The 22,784-nt window shown below is 34.2% G+C and overlaps 1 protein-coding gene across 8 annotated transcripts in view; it reads left to right on the top strand.

Moving 5' to 3' along the window:
* The window catches only part of PRPF40A (pre-mRNA processing factor 40 homolog A), a 50,950-nt gene that overhangs the window by 27,049 nt on the left and 1,117 nt on the right, over positions 1-22,784 (top strand). For 2 of the 8 annotated variants that reach the window (XM_053598252.1, XM_053598248.1), the window contains exons 7-26: positions 150-260; positions 1,467-1,587; positions 1,820-1,873; positions 3,563-3,587; positions 4,277-4,648; positions 7,756-7,864; positions 8,402-8,466; positions 8,702-8,866; positions 9,580-9,688; positions 10,513-10,663; positions 11,472-11,605; positions 14,104-14,218; positions 14,382-14,485; positions 14,583-14,699; positions 15,031-15,168; positions 15,462-15,557; positions 19,788-19,874; positions 20,271-20,367; positions 20,452-20,513; positions 21,132-21,263. In XM_053598252.1, coding sequence (XP_053454227.1) covers positions 150-260; positions 1,467-1,587; positions 1,820-1,873; positions 3,563-3,587; positions 4,277-4,648; positions 7,756-7,864; positions 8,402-8,466; positions 8,702-8,866; positions 9,580-9,688; positions 10,513-10,663; positions 11,472-11,605; positions 14,104-14,218; positions 14,382-14,485; positions 14,583-14,699; positions 15,031-15,168; positions 15,462-15,557; positions 19,788-19,874; positions 20,271-20,367; positions 20,452-20,513; positions 21,132-21,263 — 2,364 coding nt within the window. The remainder of the gene's footprint in view (positions 1-149; positions 261-1,466; positions 1,588-1,819; positions 1,874-3,562; positions 3,588-4,276; positions 4,649-7,755; positions 7,865-8,401; positions 8,467-8,701; positions 8,867-9,579; positions 9,689-10,512; positions 10,664-11,471; positions 11,606-14,103; positions 14,219-14,381; positions 14,486-14,582; positions 14,700-15,030; positions 15,169-15,461; positions 15,558-19,787; positions 19,875-20,270; positions 20,368-20,451; positions 20,514-21,131; positions 21,264-22,784) is intronic. The other 6 variants (XM_053598249.1, XM_053598247.1, XM_053598254.1 and 3 more) reach the window with 3 other exon arrangements.

The following is a 22,784-nucleotide window of genomic DNA, read 5'->3' as shown; positions in this document are numbered from 1 at the left end:
TGGATAAATTATTCTAAGTGGTTAAACTGTCAAAATATGCTCATTTATGTTTTAATTGATTTCTTTACGTACATGTATATATTGATTAAAAACTGTTATTGATACTCTCTCAAGGACATTGTTACATTTATTTTTGTTTTATTGTTCAGAAATCAATGTGGACTGAACATAAATCACCTGATGGGAGGACTTACTACTATAATACTGAAACAAAACAGTCTACTTGGGAGAAACCAGATGATCTTAAAACACCTGCAGAGGTAAAAGTTTGAGGACTGGAAGTCAGGGACTGTCAAGTAGATTAGGGCATATTTTATTGTGTTGGCAAATTCTACTATTCAAAATATACTAATATGCACTCTGGGAGGCCAAGGCAGGTGGATTGCTTGAGCTCAGGAGTTCAAGACCAGCCTGAGCAAGAACAAAAATCCATCTCTAAAAATAACTGGGTGGTGTTGTGGATGCCTGTAGTCATAGCTAGTTGGGAGGCTGAGGCAAGAGGATCACTGGAACACAAGAATTTGAGGTTGCTGTGAGCTATGACTCCCATGGCATTCTACCAAGGGTGACAGATCAGAGACTGTCTGAAAATAAAATTAAAAAAAAATAACAATATACAGATATGGAAGTTAAAGTTGAAGATGTAAACTGAGTTAAGCAGTATTGCATATGGTTTAATTAGAAATTCTAGGTGAGAATTAATATGCACAGCAGTGCTTGGGAGAAAAGGTTGGTAGATAACATGCTGTATATTTTTATTTATCCCAGTACTTTATAGTCAGTGATACTTATCAAGTATATATTTTGTCCAAGACACTGGACTCAAATTTTTAGTCGCTTTCTTACATTATCCTAGCAAGTTTTATATGGTAGATTTTAAGTATATCATACCTACATTTTTTCCTTACATAAGTTGACCCATATCAAGTTGTAATAAACTATCATAAACTGAAATTTAAGCATGAATAAATCAAATTTTGCTCTTTCCAAATTTTATGTTTTTCCTATTTGTATTAGTATTGGATAAATCTGCTTTGTTCAATATGGATGGTTTTCTTTGTTAAGTATGAAGATTTTTTTTTACCTGTGGTAGGATGTAAATGGTAAGAATACATACAATTTGAAATTCAGATAGAACTGATTTTGAGTTCTGTCCTATTACCTTAAACAAGTTACTTTCTCTTTTCAAGTAGTCTATATATTTGGAATAATGTTACATATTTTGTAGTATTATAAAGATTAAATAATATGTTCAAACAACATTACAATTATTCAATAATTAATAGCATATATTATTACTGTCCTCTCCCAAATTTTAGAATTGTATAGTTTGATGATATTTAATGAAATCATTAAATCAGGGACTATCAAGTAGATTAGGGCATATTTATTTTATTTATCAGCTATGTTGAATGATCAGTTATGCTAAATATATTACTGTTGACTAAAAGCTTTCTTCTCTTTAGCAACTCTTGTCTAAATGCCCTTGGAAGGAGTATAAATCTGATTCTGGAAAGCCTTACTATTATAATTCTCAAACAAAAGAATCCCGCTGGGCCAAACCTAAAGAACTTGAGGATCTCGAAGGTAAAACAAGAAAAAAATATTTTTTAATGTAAGTTTTTACATATATATGGTTGACTTTGAGATAATTCCTCCTGAATAGGATTGTTCAAAGGCTTTTTTTTTTTTTAATTAAATGATTAGAACATTTTAAATGGTATAACAGTTTTATGGGCTCTTATTTTCTTGTTGCTCTAGATCTCAGTTCTATAGATTTTAAATAGATTTTTATTTGATTTGATTCCACTGAAACTAGGATACCAGAATACCATTGTTGCTGGAAGTCTTATTACAAAATCAAACCTGCATGGTGAGCTGCTTTGATAATTCATTTTCTGTCATACTTAACATTTTTAGAATATGTCACTAATGTTCACTAACCATGAGTGGATAGATCTGCAGTGAAAAATCTCTAAAGAATTTCTTTCATTTAAGGGTTATATTATAAATGAGCTTGTAGCTTTTAAGGTTGTGATTTGATTTTTTAAAAATCATCATCTGAAAATTGAACAAGGACTTCACTTAAAAAATTTCTAAATTCCACTGTGTTGGTGCATTATATGGAACATTTGTATTAACTCAATTTGCAGTGGTGGATACTAGACAGCCTTGAATCTTGCATCAGTTTACATTTTGTTAGTGTAGTACCAAACTCTATACATTTAATGCTGATTTTGTTTTGCATAACATTGCAAATTGCCTTCTGTTTTAAAAGAATTAAGGTAATCAAAATATCATGCCTCACTTATAAAGAAAGAATTTTTCAGCATCTTCAACTATTCAGAGTACTCCTGAAAATCTAGAAATACTTACTATCTTATATAAAACTCAGGGCTTAAAAAAGCAGAAACAATGAGTAAGAATTAAAAATTTGGGTTTTTACTCTCACTTCTAATATCATCTAATGTCATAATATACCAGATTAGAAGAAGCGGATTATAGGAGAATGGAGCTAATAAAGTAGATAGCAATGTGGAGTGACAACTAGCAGGAAAGAGAGAATAAAAGATATTGTGTCATCACTAATATGACTTATTGGAAAAATAAGTCATATTAGTGATGATGACTCCTTAATTATGTTTTATCTGTCATCCTAAACATTTTCAGAAACGTTTTCCTTTAAAATCTTAAGAACATTTTCATAAAGGGGTAAGCTTGTATCATTACTCATGGAGCACTTCATTCCCTAGTGATGCTGAATAAAAAATATTTTATTTCTTTATCCTCAAAGAAAAATGTACTTAAACTGAACTGGAAGAACTGCAACCAAAAAATAGCTGGGTGTTGTGGCGGGCGCCTGTAGTCCCAGCTGCTCGGGAGGCTGAGGCAGGAGAACCGCGGAAGCCCAAGAGCTAGAGATTGCTGTGAGTCCTGTGACATCATGGCAGTAAAGTGAGACTTTGTCTCTACAACAAAAAAAAACTGAAATATCGAGTGCACATCTTTAAAGTTCAATTTAAATTATCTGTACTAGCATTGGCTAATAATATTGTAGATAGGTAGATTCCAGTTTATTCATTTATGAAGTATCAAGCTCATTTCTGATATAACCCTACTGCAAATAGTTGGTGTGCGTTACTATCTATCTACTTGTCAATGCTAGTATATATGTGCTGAAATTTCATAGTAAGCTTCTATTTGGAATTTAATATCTTTAAAAACATATCAAACTAGTCTCATCCATGGGGAAATTACTATTCCAGAATTATGCAGATACTTTCAGGGAGTTGTTGCAGTAGCCAGCAGCAGCAGCAGCCTTGGGAAAGCACCAGCATGGGATAAGCTTTTCTAATAACTGCTCTCTTTTAAATTTGTTTTCATTTTTAATTATTGCCCTGGAATTTTGGAGCAAGCATTTGCTCTGTAAAAGTGGTTTTATTCTTTATTTTTTTAGGATGGTAAATTAAATCCTATTGTATGATCCTTTTCTTTATCTCCTTTAAAATTTTTTTCATGATAAACTTTTGTAGTAGATGACTTTTCTTTTTTCTCTTAATAGCAATGATCAAAGCCGAAGAAAGCAGGTAAGCAGTTTGGAAATCAATATGTATTTACAAATTTGCTCTCTCCTTTCACATTCTTATGTTTGTTCAGTTTTCTTTGCAAAATACTTATTTTAACATGTTAGGCCGGATATTGTCTTTGCCAGATTTTGTTGAAAAGAAGTTACAGAGGGATATTTATTTACTCAAGAAGGTGCTTCACACCTAGACAGTAATTATTTGAATTTGGACTATATCCTTTAAAGATGACTGTATTATAGAAAAGTTCAAAATTTGGTTTGAGTTGATTTGTGAATGGATGAAATTTGTATATGTATCTTCTTTACGTAGTTTCCTTTTAATGGATGAAATGGAGGAAATTTAAAGTTCTTACAGAAATCTTTTATAAAGGTCAAATTTAATGAAATGATACAGTCTGATAAGTTGGGCATTTTGTAAATGAGAACAGTTCCTGGACTTTAGAAATGCAGACTATCAATGCTTTTAATACATTACTGCAAGTGTTAATTCAATTAAGTCAAAGCCATACAATTTCATTTGTGATTTTAATTTTTTGAATGACTTAATAGTTTGGCATCCTTGGCTTTTTTCCACTTCAGTTGTTTCTTTTGTTTATTTGGTTTTATGGATAATTTTAAAATTTATTTAATTGAGCTTTGTGATTACAATAATGAAATGACCAATTTTCTCTTTTTTTTTTTAATGTGTAGTAAGCAAGAAGAGTGCACAACAACAGCAGCCCCAGTTCCTACAACAGAAATTCCGACTACCATGAGCACCATGGCTGCTGCAGAAGCAGCAGCTGCTGTTGTGGCTGCTGCAGCCGCTGCAGCGGCAGCTGCTGCTGCAGCCAATGCCAGTGCTTCTACTTCTGCTTCTAATACTGTCAGTGGAAGTGTTCCAGTTGTTCCTGAACCTGAAGTTACTTCCATTGTTGCTACTGTTGTAGATAATGAAAATACAGTAACTATTTCAACTGAGGAACAAGCACAACTTACTAGTACCCCTGCTATTCAGGATCAGAGTATTGAAGTATCTAGTAATACTGGAGAAGAAACATCTAAACAGGAAACTGTAGCTGAGTAAGTTTAAAGACTTGTCTTCTGAAAGTCAGTACCAGATTTCATTAGTAAAAGAAATTACCAGTTTAGTTAGTGACCATTAAGTGTTTAAGTAGATGTAAGAGTTTTTGAGAATCTGGGCGGCGCCTGTGGCTCAGTGAGTAGGGCGCCGGCCCCATATGCCGAGGGTGGCGGGTTCAAACCCAGCCCCGGCCAAACTGCAACAAAAAAATAGCCGGGCATTGTGGCGGGCACCTGTAGTCCCAGCTGCTCGGGAGGCTGAGGCAAGAGAATCGCTTTAGCCCAAGAGTTAGAGGTTGCTGTGAGCCGTGTGACGCCACGGCACTCTACCGAGGGCGGTAAAGTGAGACCCTGTCTCTACAAAAAAAATAAAAAAATAAAAAAAAAAAAAGTTTTTGAGAATCAAAACATAAGCCTGTAGACAGTTGATCGGTTTTGAGGCTGAGTTTTAGAGGTTGGAGGGTGGGTCATGCAATCAAACCATTGCAAAATTAGTGTACTAAATTTTTTGAAAGTAGAACTGAGGATAGGGTGTGGCACAAATTTTAAAAAGAGTGCCAAAAACCTTAGGAAGGAAGATAATATTTAAAGATATCTTTAATGTGCAAAATTAGTCAAAATCGGTGCAGAAAAATTCCATGATTAACAAACTATCAATATTTCAACTGAAGTATCAGTGTTAATAATTTATTTTTTTACCTCAATCTGCCCTGTGGCTCAGCACAGCACTGCAAACAGGTGCTATATGCTTTTCTTTTCAGTCTCACTGTGTAACCCTGGGTAGAGTGCTATGGCGTCATAGCTTGCAGCAACCTCAAACTCTTGGACTTAAGCAATTCTCTTATCTCAACCTCCTGGGTAGGTGGGATTACAGGTGCCCGCCACTATGCCTCGCTAGTTTTTTCTGTTTTTAGTAGAGAAAGGGTCTCATTTTTCTCAGGCTGGTCTTGAACTTCTGAGTTCAGGCAATCCACCCATCTAAGCCTCCCAGAGTGCTAAGATTATAGGTGTGAGCCACGGTACCTGGCTGGGTACTATATACTTAGATATTGAACAAACAGATAAACTACGGAAGTTGTAGCCCTGCTAACAAGACTACTAAAATCCTTTTATTCTTTGGTTATTTTTTATTTTTTGTTTTCTACCGTCTTCAAATCAATTTTAAAAAAAGGCTAGGTTGAAAAAATGCATTGAAGATGAGAGAAGGTAATTTATAGAGACGGAAATACAGTTATCCAAGAAGTACATGAAAAGACACTCAGTCATAAAGAAATGGAAATTAAAATAGTACTATTTTTCTATCATGTAAGCAAAATCAAGTAGACAAAAAAATAAAGATAACACCAGGGTAAGAAAAATGTCATCAGAGTGGAACTAAATTTGTACAGCTTTCTGATAAAGTAAACCTGTGTAAAGGTTTACAGTTTGCATACACTTACATATCAACCGTAATCTCATGATCTAAACATGATCGTTCATCTTAATGTTTAAGTATATTGCCTTCATTCTTCAACCTTTCTTTATAACCGTTTGTTGTCTTATGTCAGTTTCCCAAAGTGAAAACTGTTATAATTTTTTCTGATGTTTAGAAATTTAAAGTGTTCCTCCATTGGTAGACGTTCAGGCTTTCTGAAATTACGTTCTTTTGCATCTTTTCACACTTAATTTCTTTTTAAACAAAAATATGTTTTTCATAATTTTAATAATAATCTGTTTTCTGCTTTTTTCATTCCAGCATTTCTTTATTATATACATGAGTCATTATAATAAGCTCTGATTTTCATTGCTACAATAGAGACTGGTTTTGTTTTTTTTTAGTTTATGAAAACATAATTTGCTGGGGGTTTTTTAATTTTTATTTTTACATATACATGTGTTAATTAGGTTTCCATTTTTTTGCCTTCACAAAATTAAAAAGACTTAAAATTTAGTAACGGTAACAATGTTTAAGATAAGATTAGAAACAAAAAACCTTGTAAAGAACAAACATAAATACATTCAGAAAAGGAATCAGACAATTGCTTCATTGAAATATTTGTAGCTTTTGAGTTTTGCTGGGCTCTTTACAGTACTTTTTTGACAATTTTAAATCGATTTCCCAATGAAGTTACTTGATTCATAGGCTATGAATATACCTGTACTTGGATTTTTTTGTTGTTTGTATTTACTGCAGTATCTCTTCCTCTAAGCATTCTGCTGAAAGTGTTTTTCTCCTCCTGTTCTACTTCATATAGGAAGAAATGTAAGGGTTATAGAATTTTTTTACTTCAGAAAAAACCTCTGAACAAGTCAGCGATTTTTGGTTGTGTAAATTCTTTTTGTTTGAGGTCATGTTTTAGCAAACTCTTTCATAAAATACCAGATAGGAAATTTTCTGTTTTATATGCCATACCGTGTCTGTATGGTAACTCAGTTCAGCTGGTAGCACAGAATTAGTCATGAACATAATCCAGAAGAACCTCTGTAAGTTGACTGACCACACAAGGGACTGTAGCAAACTGGTCAACATATGAAGGTGGTGAACTCAAGGAATTAGGCCTTCTGTACTAATAGATATATATGATGCATATGAAAATAAAACTTGAAGTGATGAGCCATGGAGGTTCTTTTGTAAAGCACGTGATTATGTATATATTCCAATAAAAGTACATTTATAAAACTAACAGCGGGTTGGATTTGGCTAGTGGATCATAGTTTGCCAGTCCTGATTCAGATTGATCTCTTTATCTGATTTATATTTACACACACTTGTCTAAATGCTTAGTTATTATACCACTGATATGAAACCACTGAATGATTAATAAGCCATTTAAAAGTATTAAGCTATAGGCTAGTGGAGCTAGTGTTTGGTGGAATTAAATGTTTGTTTTGGCATTTGTAAAATCTTAAAAACAATTATTTTAGAAAAACTATTACCTTTATTTATTTGTCTACCGATAAGTGCATTTTTAGGGTTCATATAAAAGATTTTATTGCAAAATTACCAAATTATAGCTCTATATCAAACATTTAAGTAATATGCCATTAAAATAAATGCTTTTTTTTTTGTTTCCAAATGACGGAAACGTTTATTTAAGTTATGATAGCATGTTCAAATTTCTCTTTAGTTTTACTCCCAAAAAAGAAGAGGAAGAAAGCCAACCAACAAAAAAGACATACACTTGGAATACAAAGGAGGAGGCAAAGCAGGCTTTTAAAGAATTGTTGAAAGAAAAGGTAATGTATGTTAATAGATTGTTTTAGTGCTCCTCACCCTTTGGTTTAAGATGAAGTATATATTACACATTTTTATGTGACGTATAATAATTACCTAAAAAATAAGTGGTTACTCTTTATCAACACCTTTATGCCTTTATTGAAAATACTAATCTCAAAAACTATTGTATAATTGAAAATCAACTAAATGATCTTGTTTTCTTAAAGAAAATTTTTATGAAATTTTCAACAAAAATCTGTTGTGTACCAGGTACACAATACAAGGTACACTAGTACATTTTTGCCTAAATACTTAAGACTTTTTATTCATAATAATTACCTTTTTAGTCAGTAGGGTGACAAAAAAGCATTCATGCTTTGTTTAAATTTTACAGTTTTCAGTCTATATAGGCATATTACTGGTTTGCCTTCAATACAAAACTATTTTTAGAACTTTTTCAAACTCCTGCAAAGCTGAAGGGCTTGATGTTTGCAGTGAGTATAATACTTGGTTTCCTGTTACCATTCTATTCAATTTTTCATTTAAATTGTTTTCAGCGGGTGCCATCCAATGCTTCATGGGAACAAGCTATGAAAATGATCATTAATGATCCACGATACAGGTAACACTTCAATTTTTTATTCACTATTCACTTTGAGCATAGCAAGCTTATCACATTTAAAATTGTTGAAAATGGTACTTTTCACATCACTGACTTCTGTTGTATTGGATACCAAATACTATCTTTTTGAAATTGTCCTAATTTATACATGAAAATAATTGTATTACTTTTTTCAAACCACTGACATTTAATTCTCCTGCGCCTATTTATTCTCATGGTATTTTCTGTTATTTAGTGCTTTAGCAAAGTTGAGTGAAAAAAAGCAGGCCTTTAATGCCTATAAAGTCCAAACAGAAAAAGAAGAAAAAGAAGAGGCAAGATCAAAATACAAAGAGGCTAAGGAGTCCTTTCAGCGTTTTCTTGAAAATCATGAGAAAATGACTTCCACAACAAGATACAAGTAAGGTTTCTTACGTTTACTGTATTGTTGTTTGTGTCATACTTTTTGCCAGGCACTGTAACTGATCTAAAGTAGATGCTCATTAAATAAAGACAGATAATTATGAATGTGGCAGTTTCATAAGGTATGAGATAAATCAGTAGTTAAATATGAGATTTAACTTACAGACTTAATTATAAATTAAAAGAGGAGGAAAAAGTGGAAAAAGATTCCATGACCAAGTTCATCTCCATTTTACTTAATAAAATCGTTGAAGTTTTTTATATTGATAGAATAGAATATAGGCTATTTTTATTAGGTAGGCATAGAATTTTTAAAGATTGCTTTATGTAGCATTCTTAATTTTAGATTGCCTTATTTATAATTGTGGGTAATTTAATATTGTTTGCAATACGTTATTTTGCCTATGCGCTTCTTTATTTCTCTCACTTTTCCAGGGAAAAACCTATAATTTAGTTCTGTAGGCAATTTGCTAGTTTCTGTTGGTTCCCTAAGAAATAGTCAAGACTACAAAGAATTGCCCAGTGGAAATTATTCCCCCATCACCAAGGAGGAATAGAGACCTATACTATTCTATTTCTTAAATATCCAAGAGTTTTCCTTTTTAATGCAATTATGAACTTAAAGTATTCGTTTTATGGTTTTAAATTTCAATTGAATTTTATACTAAAGTTACTTAAAATTGTTGTCGTGTAATGTTTTCTAACAAATAGAAAAGCTGAACAAATGTTTGGAGAAATGGAAGTCTGGAATGCAATATCAGAACGTGATCGCCTTGAAATCTATGAAGATGTTTTATTCTTTCTCTCAAAAAAAGAAAAGGTAGTATTTGTATTATAGATATTTATTTATAAATCAACAGTTTTTTTTATTCTGAACTTGTCCATTTTTGTTGCTTAGGTTATCCAGTTTGTGGTATAGCAGATTTATTTATTAGAAGTAAGGTTTAAAGATAGAATGGGTAGCTTCTACGATAAGTTTCTTTATCCTTTTCCTCTAGCATAGTAAGTGCTAACATGGATGGAGTGGGTACTGATTTATCTACCTGTTATTTATATTGTCACTAATTGGCTATCTTATGCCTGCTTTGAAAAATAAGATAATTTTTTTTTTAATCATTAGACTTCAAAATATTCAGGGTTTTTTTTATGCAATTAAGATTTCATTACAAGAAACTACAGTTGTTTCTGAACTTACAGAATAAGGTTCTAAAACACATTTTGCTTATGTCTGTTTCACTTATTAAATTTTGTATTATCCAGTCTTCAGGGAGCTAAATGTCAAAAACTGGAATATGGCTGAAGGTTGTCAAGGACCTTGGTGTTTCTGTCTGCAGTACATTTAGTTATAAATTGTATATGCCTAGTAGTACATATAAGAGAGGTTACAGTGTGGGGGGTGGAAAACATCATTTCCAGATTCTTTGGAAGAGGTAAAAAAAAAAAAAAATGAAAGTAAATACTAAGATAGGCAAGAGCATTGACAAAGTGAATAGTGTGACTATTGAAAGTAAATGAAATTTAAAGATCTGAATTTACATTTGCAATTTGGTCAGTATTAGAATGTAAAGAAGCCTACACTAATTGCAACTTAAGATATCTTAGTTTCTTTGAACTTCCAAGAATATTTTCATAATTCTGCTGTAGGAACAAGCAAAGCAGTTGCGAAAGAGAAATTGGGAAGCCCTAAAAAACATACTAGACAACATGGCTAATGTAACATACTCTACTACTTGGTCTGAAGCCCAGCAGTATCTGATGGATAATCCAACTTTTGCAGAAGATGAAGAGTTACAAAGTAAGAATAGTAAACACATGAGAGAAACAGTTTTAAACAGTGTTCTGTAGCAGCAAAGAATTATTTTCGTCTGTTACATGCAACCACTAACTGAATTGTACACAGTTGTTTTGTTCTTTTCTGGATAAGTACATTACTTATTTTCAAATGGGATTTTTCTTTTCAATTGAATTTTGTGAGTCAGGACAAAATACTGTGTCAGAAATAAAGTTTAGCTTTCTTAGGTAACCCTTGAATCAGAGGTATATAACTGGAAATTATGCTTAGCCCCTTATATGTAACGTGGTAAGAACAAAATTATTTTCTTATGTTCATGCCATCTTCTTGCAGTAGTTACTTTATAGATTTCCAAAAAGAAAAAAGTGTACTAGAATTTCATTAGGCTTTTCCAAGTATGCTTTTTTTTTATTTATTTACCTAGTCCCTTTTAAAATTTATAGCTGTTCTAGACTGCCTGTTTGAAAAATTGTGCTTCAGTGGGTTTTTTTGTTAGGGCCCAGAATTCTGTGCTTTGAAAATTTTTATGCTGAGGTAGTTATGATATTCCAAACCGGTTTTGTCATAACAATTTTATTTTCATTAGTTTTGATATGCATGCCTTTTATTTCATCTCGTGAATGGTTCAGGGCATCTTTTAATAAGGTATCAGTGATGTTTTCTTAACACTTTGGTATTTAGATAATTACAAGTCATACAAGAGTTTAAATACAAGTGGTTTTAAAAGGTGAATTTAAAATTTTTAGGGGGTTAGTGCAATGTTTTATTCTTTAATATTTGACATTTTAATTTTTAACTGCAAACACGTTAGACATGGACAAAGAAGATGCATTAATTTGCTTTGAGGAACACATTCGGGCTTTAGAAAAGGAAGAAGAAGAAGAAAAACAGAAGAGTCTGCTGAGAGAAAGAAGACGACAGCGTAAAAATAGGGAATCTTTTCAGGTAATAAAGTGTCTTTTCTAGCTTAATGTGGTTATTGAGCTTGAATAATATAAACAGTGATCTAAACAATACCTTAAATACCATATTTAGGAGCTGAGAGTCCATGTTCTGTAGTTGGTAGCTCATTTTTATCTTCAAGGGTCACTTTCATTCTCTCAGTGCTGGTGAGAAGCATGGAGAAATGGGTATTTTGCATTTTGTATCTCACAAGATTACCCATTTCAATAATTATTATAATACTAGCTAGCACTTACTGATTACTTACTGTTACGCATTTTACATTTATAATCTCAATTTTTATGATGTTATAAGAGTAGGTACTATCTTGGGTAGTTCCCATTCATAGGAATATATAGTATCTCAGAAGCCAAGAAGGATTTTTAAGATAGAGCAGCAGCCCTCCAACCCCAGATGCACAGAATCAAGTGTTCCCTGGAAAGTTATAGAAATGCAAATTCTCAAACCCAACACCAGACCTGCTGAATTAAATTTTGGGGGCAAGGCCTAACAACAATCTGGGAAGAGGGGATTCTTTTCTTTTATTTATTTTTCTTTTTTTGTTGTTAGTCCTTCAGATGATTCTTTCAGAAAACCCTGGAGTAGAGGAACCCCTTAAAGTAACAAAACATTAAGAAGTTTTATGAAATGAGGGCTGAAGACTGCTGTTAAGCAAAAGTGTTGCCAAATAGTTGAAAGGTAGACAGATACAGTCATACCTTTCAGATATTTAATAAGGTAAAGTTCAAGTCAGCTTAAGAGAAAGACTTCCCTTGGGTAAAAGAAAAACAGTCAAGAGAAAGAAAATGAAGAAAGAATTGAAAAGATAGGGGGTGTCTAATTAAACGAAATCTTCAAAGGTCAAATTCGGGTATATGTGTGAGTAAGTTATAATGTGAACAACATATAAGGGTACAAAAAGAAAGAAGATGGGGGAAAATTGTCGCGAAGGCTGTGGTACTCAACCCAGAAAGATTTTATTGATTGTCATTCTTGGGGGGGAAATGTTACTGACATCTAGTGGGTAGAGGCCAAATATGCTGTTAAACATCCTACAGGTGGGTGAGACATGGTAGTTCACACCCGTAATTCCAGCACTTCAGGAGCTTAAGGCAGGAGGATGATTTGAGTACAGGAGTTGAAGATTAGCCTAAGCAACACAGCAAGAACCTCTGTCTCTACAAGAAAAATAAGAAAAATTATCTGAGCATGGTGGCATGATCCTGAAGTCCCACCTACTTGGGAGGCTGGGGCGGGAGGATCACTAGAGCCCAGGCATTTGAAGCTGCCTGAGCTATGATCATGCCACTGTACTCCATCTTGGGTGACAGAGCAAGACCGGGGGAAAAAAAATCCATTCAGGCATCATAGCTTACACCTATGATCCTAGGAGGATCGCTGGCACTCAGAAGTTTGAGACCAGCCAGAGCAAAAGAGAGACCTTGTCTCTACTAAAAAAAAAAATAGAAAAATTAGTCAGCATTGTGATACAGTGCCAGCTATGGTGCCAGCTATTCCAGGGGCTGAGGCAGGAGGATCACTTCAGCCCAGGAGTTTGAGATTGCAGTGTCCTAGGATGACACCGTAGCACTGTGCCCTAAGGCAGCAGAGGGAGACTGTCTCAAAAAAGGAGAAAAAAAAATCCTACAACACAACATATAGGACACATTCCCCTTACCACTCTGTCCCCCCAAAAATAAAATAAAATAAAATAAAATGATTAGGTCTCCTAAGATGTCATTGGTGCCAAGGTTGAGAATCCCTCCTCCAAGGGTAGGGGGAAGATCAGGCACAGTCATCTTTTTCTTTTTTGTTGTTTTTAAGACAGCCTCAATCTGTCACCCTGGGTAGAGTGCCGTGACATCTCAGCTCATAGCAACCTCCAACTCCTGGGCTTCAGTGATTCTCTTGCCTCAGCCTCCCAAGTAGCTGGGACTATGGCACTCAGCTTTTTTTGTTGTTGTAGTTGTCATTGTTTGGCACACCTGGGCTGGATTTGAACCTGCCAGCTCTGGTGTATGTGGCTGGCGTCGTAGCTGCTGAGCTACAGGCACTGAACCAGTCACAGTCATCATTAAAGCACTTTACTTCCGATAATCTAAAAGTCAAGGCACTCTCCACCTCACCCCCAAAAGGAGACATGCATATACTTTCTTTTTTAACCTCATCATTTGAGATAGGCAAAATCTAATATTTTGAATTAGCTTTTTACCTCGTTTTTTTGGAGTTTTATCTTGAGGGACAGGAAATGAAAGCCTAGAAAGATAATGTAGTGTTTTAATGGTCCTTTTCTCGGAAGGACAAAATTTATTTTTGCCTAAAGGCAGTTTTGGTCTTCCTCAAATATCAAATATTCCTTGTACCTAAATATGTTTGATATAATATTGATAAAAGAGTTACATATATTGCAAAGTTTTTATGTATTTTTGTGTTACATTCCTATTTCTAAAGTACTTAAAGGTCACTTTCAAATATAATTGCTTCTCCCCCCCCCATCCCAGATATTTTTAGATGAATTACATGAACATGGGCAGCTACACTCTATGTCATCTTGGATGGAATTATATCCAACTATAAGTTCTGACATTAGATTCACCAATATGCTTGGTCAGCCTGGTGAGATTCTTTTCTTTCCTAATTTATAGTTATGATAATAGTTGAAATGGGCCAAAGGGGAATGTGGTTATGTTGGGGGGAGGGATACTTCATTTTATTTTTGTTTTATAAACAAAAAAGTAATTGCAGCTCTTTGGTTAGAGCTAGCTTTTGACTTCTTTAGTTTTTTCATTAGGATCAACTGCACTTGATCTTTTCAAGTTTTATGTTGAGGATCTTAAAGCACGTTATCACGATGAGAAGAAGATAATAAAGGATATTCTTAAGGTAAATAAGTATACTTTTTTTCTCTGTTAACCTATTGCATATTTTAAGTGAGTACTGTATTTTTTTATTTATGTTATTAATAGGATTTCTTTTTTAGGATAAAGGATTTGTTGTCGAAGTAAATACTACTTTTGAAGATTTTGTGGCAATAATCAGTTCAACTAAAAGATCAACTACATTAGATGCTGGAAATATCAAATTGGCTTTCAATAGTGTAAGTTTAATTTTTATTACTGTAACTAGGTTAGTGATACAATTTTTAATTTATTCAGCTAAAAGTATCTTAACTTGTAAGCTATTGGAATAAGGGAATTTTGAGTAGGATTTTATAGAATAGTAGGTAGTCTTTCACACAAGGTAAAAGAAGTAATATAGATAGTAGGCTGATATTAGCCTTCTTTGCTCGAATTAACTGATGTTGTAGCTAAATTGGCCCATAACTTGCAAATGATGTGAAAATACTTCTAAATTTGGAACAATAAATTATTTCAATTAACAGGAGTTAATTATACTATTCTAACTGATTAGATATGATTTTCTAATAGTTACTAGAAAAGGCAGAAGCCCGTGAACGTGAAAGAGAAAAAGAAGAGGCTCGGAAGATGAAACGAAAAGAATCTGCATTTAAGAGTATGTTGAAACAAGCTGCTCCTCCAATAGAATTGGATGCTGTCTGGGAAGATGTATGTATACTTCTAAATTTTCTAAAGAATTGTCTTCTTACAGTTGAAAAATAAAAATATTTTTAATTTCTTTCCATTTTACAGTTATTTTAGAGTGTATTTAATATATTTTGAATATATTAAAGTTACTAAACTGTGACTTGCATTTGGGAATGTTTCTTAAGAATGGTTTCACCTTTTGAAGAAAGTAAATAATACACTTTAAGGAAACTGGGTTATCACAGTTTTCACTTGCTGTGATAATTCCTGTTAAGCATATTGGTATACTTTTCTTGGTGTTCTGAATTTTTCAGATCCGGGAGAGATTTGTAAAAGAGCCAGCATTTGAGGACATAACTCTAGAATCTGAAAGAAAACGAATATTTAAAGATTTTATGCATGTTCTTGAGGTAATTTTTCTCTTCTCATAACTGGTTGAAACATTACAAAACTCATAAAATTATTTTTTAAATTGAAGAATTTACAATTATAAAACTATTTCTTGCTATCACTGCTTCTATACAAATGTAGTTACCTGGGATGGTTGAAGAATAGTTTTTCCTATAAAAACTGCTTTAAAAGGCAGGCATTTTGGCTAATGCCAACACTAAGAATATAAAGATTCATGTGTGGAGACTTTTTGTTTTATAGTTTTAGAAGGTTTTACAAATTCAGTGACTTACCAGCCACATGAATTTATAGTGATAAAGTAATTTACAGAGAACAGATTCCATCCCAGGCTGTTTGACTCATGGGTCAAGACTTTTAACAAATATGCTATGCTGTCAATTCTAGCTAAATACATTCTTTACAACAAGCCAAAAGTTCATATGTATTTAATATTGTAATATTGTAGTGTTTGTTGGTTGGTAATTGGGCATAGTGGGTCACTTAAAATCATTATTTCTTTGGATTTATTGTTCTTGATTTTTATCAGTGTTAACAAAGGTTTTAACCTCTGTTAACATGTACTCACTTAGGCCTTGTTTTGTTTTATAACTGCCTTTAGATCTGGTCTTGTTGGCTTCTAGGTCTTTACTACTCCAAATGCAGTTCAGACCAGCAGCAGCTGCATTACCTAGGAGCTTCTAAGGAATGCAGAACCTCAGGCCCCATCAGCAGAAATCTTGCATCAGAGTCTTCATTTTAATCAGGTTCCCAAGTAGTAGAATATACAATTAATTTTAGAAACTGTGCTCTAGGTAGTATCTCACCTATTTTCCCCCAATTCAAGAATCTCTACCAACCTTCATTCAGATTTGTGCTTGGGGGTAAAGTAATGAGATGGTAAGTGGAACAAAGATGGTAGCATAGGAAAGGGCTACTTGTATTCAGATTTTGGGCCCCAGCATTCTGGCCATGCCATCAGTGTTTTGGTATAAGGATCTTTTACAAAGCACTTCCCTTTTCTCACAGTTATTGTTTTAATAATTGAAATCCATGGGAATAACGTGATGTTAACAGAGGACTTATTTGAGTAAGAAGGACATGTTCTTTGGTGGGGGAAGTAGATTTTGCATTTATTCCAAGACCAACCTTACTTAATCTAAGTTAAAGGATAGCTCTTAGATTGTTCTTTCTATCAGGCACTGACCAAAGCCAGATTCATCAGAATTTTATTCACCTTTTCAATGAACCAACTTTTTGTTTTGTTAATCTTCTGAATGATTCTTTTGTTCTTGATTTTATTCTGTTCTGATCTGATTTTTATTGTTTCTTTTCTTTTGCTAGGTCTGGGATTAGATTTCTTTTCCTTTTCCAGCTCCTTGAGATAAGTCTTATTGATTTGTGCTCTTTCTGATTGCTGGATGTGAGCATTTAATGCAATAAATTTCCCTCTTTAGACTATCTTTGCAGTATCCCAGAGGTTTTGGTATCTTGTGGCTTCATTGTCATTTATCTCCTCTTTGACCCAGCTATTGTTTAGCAATAGGCTGTTTGGAGTCTAATAAGACTTTGACTTTGTATTGGGATGTGTGTTTCTGTTGGCATTGAGTTCTACTTTTATTCCATTGTGGTTGATAAACGGTATAATTTCTGTTTTTTGTTTTTGTTTTTTTTTTTTGTTGTTTTGTTTTTTTTTTTAAGGCTTGATTTGGGTCCTAAGATGTGGTCAATTTTGGAGAATGATCCATGACCTGAGAAGAATATATATTCAGTAGTAGGGTAAAATTGTTCTGTAGATAACTATTACAGAGTTGTCCTTAAGTCCATTGTTGCTTTATTTAGTTTCTGCTTAGAGGATCTGTCCAGTTCTGTCATTGGGATTTTAAAGTCTTCAGCTTTTATAGTGGTATTGGTTATCATATTGCTCAGACCAAGTAGTGTTTGTTGTATAAATCTGAGAATGTTTGTTAGGTGCGTGTATGTTTAGAGTTGAAGTGTCCTCTCGTTGTATTGTTCCCCTAACCAATATATAGCGTCCATCTTTATCTTTCTTTTATTGTTTTAAAGATACTTGTATCTGCAAAAAAGATTGTAGTGCCTGCTTTCTTTTGGTTTTCATTTGTCTGAAATATTGTTTCCAAACCTTTACTCTGAGTCTTGATATGTTTTGCAGGATTAGATGTGTTTCCTGAAGATAGCAAATACTTTGTACTTTTTTATCCAGTCAGTGCCCCTTCAGTGGGGAATACAAGCCCTTTACTTGCCTGAATTGATAAGTAGGGTGGCATTCTTTTCATCTTGTTTTATGGAGGGCTTTTGATTGTTTTATCACTTGGGGCATTGTGAAAGGTAGGCTTTGTCCTTTAGTTGGGTATCTTTACTTTGCTGATGGTCCATTGTGTTGGTCTGTGTATAGTACTGGTATCAGTATTTCCTGCTAGGTTGGTCTTGCAGTGGTAAATGTCCTTAATGTCTTATCAGTAAAAAGTTTGATTTCTTCATCAAAGATGAAACTTTGTTTTATAGGGTACAGACTCCTAGGCTGGTAGTTGTATTGTTTGAGGAGATTGAAGGTGGGGGTCCACTCTCTTCTGGCTTGTTGAGTTTCAGCTGGATCCCCGCCACACCTTCCCACCCACATTCACGCTGGGCTTGCCCTCGTAAGTGAGCTGCTGCTTAACACCTGGCTGCGTATAGAATATTCTCTTTCATTTTGACTTTGGCCAGGTTAATTAGTGTATCTAGGAGATGCTCTGTTTGAATTGAGTCGGCCCAGGGTGTGATATCCTTTTAGTAGGTGAATTGTCTGAATCAATAGCGATATTAGAGCAATTTTGAGTATAATATCCTTGACTAAGGCTTCCATGCTATTGGGAGTCTCTTCTTCTCTTTTGCGGATAACTATAATTGGTATGTTGGTATGCTTCCCGTAGTCTTATAATTCTTTAAGAGATTACTCTGCTTTTTCTCTCTTTTCTGCCTATTTAAATGACTGGATTACCTTGAGAACCTCGTCTTTGAGCTCTGAGAGTCATTATTCTTTGAGTCGCAACCCACAGGTTGAGAACCGCTGGTAAATTCTTGGATCAATTTTTGGATTTTCTTTTGCTGGTTTTCCACTTCTCCTTCAATTCCCTTCATTGTTTTTGCCATCCATGATTCGAATTCTCTTTTCTGTCATTTCCATGATTACTGTGTAAGCAGGATTTTCATCCATTGTCATCCAATGTGGGAGATGATTAATACAATTCTTAATAATGACAGTGATTTTTTTGTTGGTTCTTCCTATGTGGTTTCTTCTACTCTGGATATCTTCTTATGTGGGGTTAAAGCAGCAAAAGAAAAAAAAAAAAACTTCCTAGGACACTAGGGGACACTCCAATGTTAGAAAAAGCAGAGCCTCTTAGATATGAAGCTCCAAAGCTGGAAATTGATTTTCACATTTTGTGGCAGGTTATCAAGCTCATTTTCAGAGCTCATTTTCCTATTCTGGGAGCAAAAACAGTGCAGGTGCCCCAGCAAACAGTGCCTCAGGCCAGAGGCATACACCCAGCATCCAAGGGCACTGCAGCCTAGCTCTGGGAAACCATGTGACCTCTTATTAATAAGGCAGGGAACATGCTTCCATGATCCAAATTCTTTGTAGGAATTGAAAAGTGCTCCATGATGGAGCAAGACTTCCATAATCTGTTTGGCAGAGCTGCAGACTCTGCACAAAGATGACTACCTATTTCTGGAAAGCAGAGCTGAAGTCATTTGTACAGCCAATTCCCCAAAAGCCACACTGCTCTGGACCCTCTTGATCTTCAGTGAATTCAGGGTCTTCTTGGGCAGCAGAGTCCTGTGCTCTAATATTTGATGGGCAGCTGGATCACTTGCTCCCCATACTCTACTTCCAGATGCACTAGATTCATCAGAAAAATCATACTTGAATGTCATTGTATTTAACTGTCATTAAAAAGCACTGTTCTATAGTTTATACTTCTCTAGAATCTATCAGTTGTCCCTACTAACCCATACCTTTCTCATTTTTATAAAAACTGCTTTCTCCAATAATACTTTTTAATACTGTTTTGCTCAGTTGTCTAAGTGGATGTAGGATGGGTAAGAAGGATCAGAGAAGAGAATTTTAAGTGCTGATATTTTTTGCACAGTTTCAGGGCCTAAATATGATAAATTTACTCTAAAAAGTTATTTGTTTAGCTTTTAGAAAATTTTTTATGTAAACTTTTGATTTTTTTTAATCTCTATAGCATGAATGTCAACATCATCATTCAAAGAACAAGAAACATTCTAAGAAATCTAAAAAACATCATAGGAAACGTTCTCGCTCTCGATCGGTAAGAGAAATGTATTAGATGTCACCATGAGTACATTAAAATATTTGTTAGTGGCTTGGCATCTGTAGCACAGGTGTTATGGCGCCAGCCACCTACACTGAGCATGGCAGGTTTGAACCTGGCCCCGGCCCACTAAAAACATCTGCTGCAACAACAACAAAAAAAAATAGTCGGGCATTATGTTGGGCCCAGTCTGTAGTCCCAGCTACTCGGGAGGCTGAAACAAGAAAATCACTTAAACCCAAGAGTTTGAGATTGCTGTGAGCTGTGATTGATGCTACTGCACTTTACCAAGGGCAACATAGTGAGACTCTGTCTCAAAAAAAAAAATATATATATATATATATATATATGTTTGTTAGCATTGTTAGGAATGAAATTATTTGTGTTGCTTAGGGTTCAGATTCAGATGATGATGATAGCCATTCAAAGAAAAAGAGACAGCGATCAGAGTCTCGTTCTGCTTCAGAACATTCTTCTAGTGCCGAGTCTGGTGAGCATTTCTATTTTCTTGATAAAAATCACTCACGCTTAGATATCTTCAAATTCTGACAATTTTTCCTTTTATGCTCTTCAGAGAGAAGTTACAAGAAGTCAAAAAAGCATAAGAAGAAAAGTAAGAAGAGGAGACACAAATCTGTAAGCAGGCTTCTAATTTTTGTATCTCACCTAGGCTTTTGCCCTTAATTTCCTTAGTGACTATAGAACCTTGTTCTGTCTAGTTTTGTGCAGTCCATTATAGGTCATGCGCCACCACAAACCTGTTTAATTGAATTTTTTTTCATGCTGCTCACTTGAATTTGTGCATATTAACAAGAACCGCTTATTAAGCATTGCCATTACATTTTACGTAATTCCTACTTCTCGTTAGCAATTTTAATATACACCTGTCAACCTTAAATGTGATAATGCTAACAGCAGCATTCTATATATATTTAAATAAACCAGTGTTAGGTCAGGTGAAAAATGTAACATCTGTCTATGTTTACATAATAAATACAGCCTATGTAAAGTGATAGTGAGACTCCTAGTGGTATCTTGCCCTATCAGAATGTCATCCTTCTCAGAAAGACTGCCCTCTCCTGTGAATCTTAGGGAAATCTTATAGAATCCCTGAGGTTAACAATTCAAATAATATTTTGCTAAGAACACATAACCTTTTATATGGATGTTCTTCAATATTACCTGTAGAGGATTTTTTAAAATCAGAATGGTGTCTTCATCAAAATACTAACATGTTATTTTTTATTTACATAGGACTCTCCAGAATCAGATGCTGAACGAGAGAAGGATAAAAAAGAAAAAGATCGGGAAAGTGAAAAAGACAGAACTAGACAAAGATCAGAATCAAAACACAAATCACCTAAGAAAAAGACTGGAAAGGATTCTGTAAGTATTAGACTTGTTTCATACCTGTATTCTCAAAATATAAAAATTGATACTATGTTTCATCCATAATGTTTAAAGAATGGACTTTTTTCAGGTCTATTACATACATTGAAGAAAACAATGGAAATTAAATTTATGCAAAATAGTTTTCTAATATCCTAATATTGGTCATGACTAGCCTTTGATTTGAGTCTTCTAAGTTTTATATTCCTTAAAAAAAAACACATCCTTCCATAACTCTAGTTTTAAGTAAGACAGGATGTGGTCTTCTGCTCTGTACATTCTTACTAAGAACTTCTGTGAAACATTTTCTACCTAATTTTCAAATGTCTTTTAAAAAGAATATAAAATTTAGAAGACTGAGATCATGGGTTTTCCAGGTGTACACAGTTGTCTTTGTCACTAAATCCAGTTTCAAAAGAGCAATTGCAATAACTTTTACAATCATTGGTTGGGGGTAGGGGTGAGGGCAATTAAAAAGCAATACAAGCCAAAAGTTAATGCTATAATATCGAATTACATAATTAGTCTTTCCTTTTTCACGTATGTGTATATGTGAAAAATAAAGTCCAGTAACACAAATGCTATGGGCAAATGCTGATGAATTCTCATTGGAGAGCAATAACTATGTAGACTGGATATTCTGATTTGTTTAGTATAGGGTGGTTTGTTCGTTGTTTTGTTTGTTTTTTTCCAACTGCTGCAACAGATGAGTCTGAATCATCATTGTAAAGAATAAATGCCTGTATACTTTTTAGCAGGCTTATAGTAGTTTAAATGAAATCCCTGAAGGTGAAGGAGGATGGGTGACTGTCTACTTTTCAAATGCTTTGTTGTATAGATAACGCACCCTTATTTTTGTTTTTTCAGCTTATATCTGTCCTCATAAATGTTTTTATTTGGGCACAGGAAATCAGTTTTTTTTTTTGAGATAGTGTCTCACTTTGTCGCCCTTGATGGTAGAGTGCTGTGGCGTCATAGCTTACAGCAACCTCAAACTCTTGGGCTCAGGTGATCCTCTTGCCTCAGCCTTCCAAATAGCTGGGACCATAGGCACCCACCAGAAGCCCAGCTAGTTTTAAAGACAGGGTCTCACTCTTGTTGGTCTCAGACTCTTGAACTCAGGCAGTCCACCTACCTAAGTCTTGAGAGTGCTAGGATTACAGGCATAAGCCACTCTGCCCAGCCTAAAATCATTATGTTTAAAATATACTTAAAGGACCACCAAGAACCAGCAAAATTAGCAAGGCATATTTAGGAAGTTAAACACTTTGCTTTCATTAAATGGAAACAATGTTTCATATTTAGTTGTGTAAAAGGAAGGAAAAGAAACCAGCATGTACCATTTCTCACTCATTCACATTAGTGTCAGCTGAAAATGGCATCATATAAAAGACCTGGTGTAAGTTAAGTATTACGTCTAATCAACCAAGGAGTGCTTAATCAGCAGCACTTTGAAAGACTTCTGGTGAACAGGTCATTCTGTGAAATATGTTTCTTTGGAAGAGAGAATCTATGTAG

The sequence above is a fragment of the Nycticebus coucang genome, chromosome 7, assembly GCF_027406575.1.
Source record: "Nycticebus coucang isolate mNycCou1 chromosome 7, mNycCou1.pri, whole genome shotgun sequence".
NCBI lineage: Eukaryota > Metazoa > Chordata > Mammalia > Primates > Lorisidae > Nycticebus > Nycticebus coucang.
This window is presented reverse-complemented; position numbering and strand designations above follow the sequence as displayed.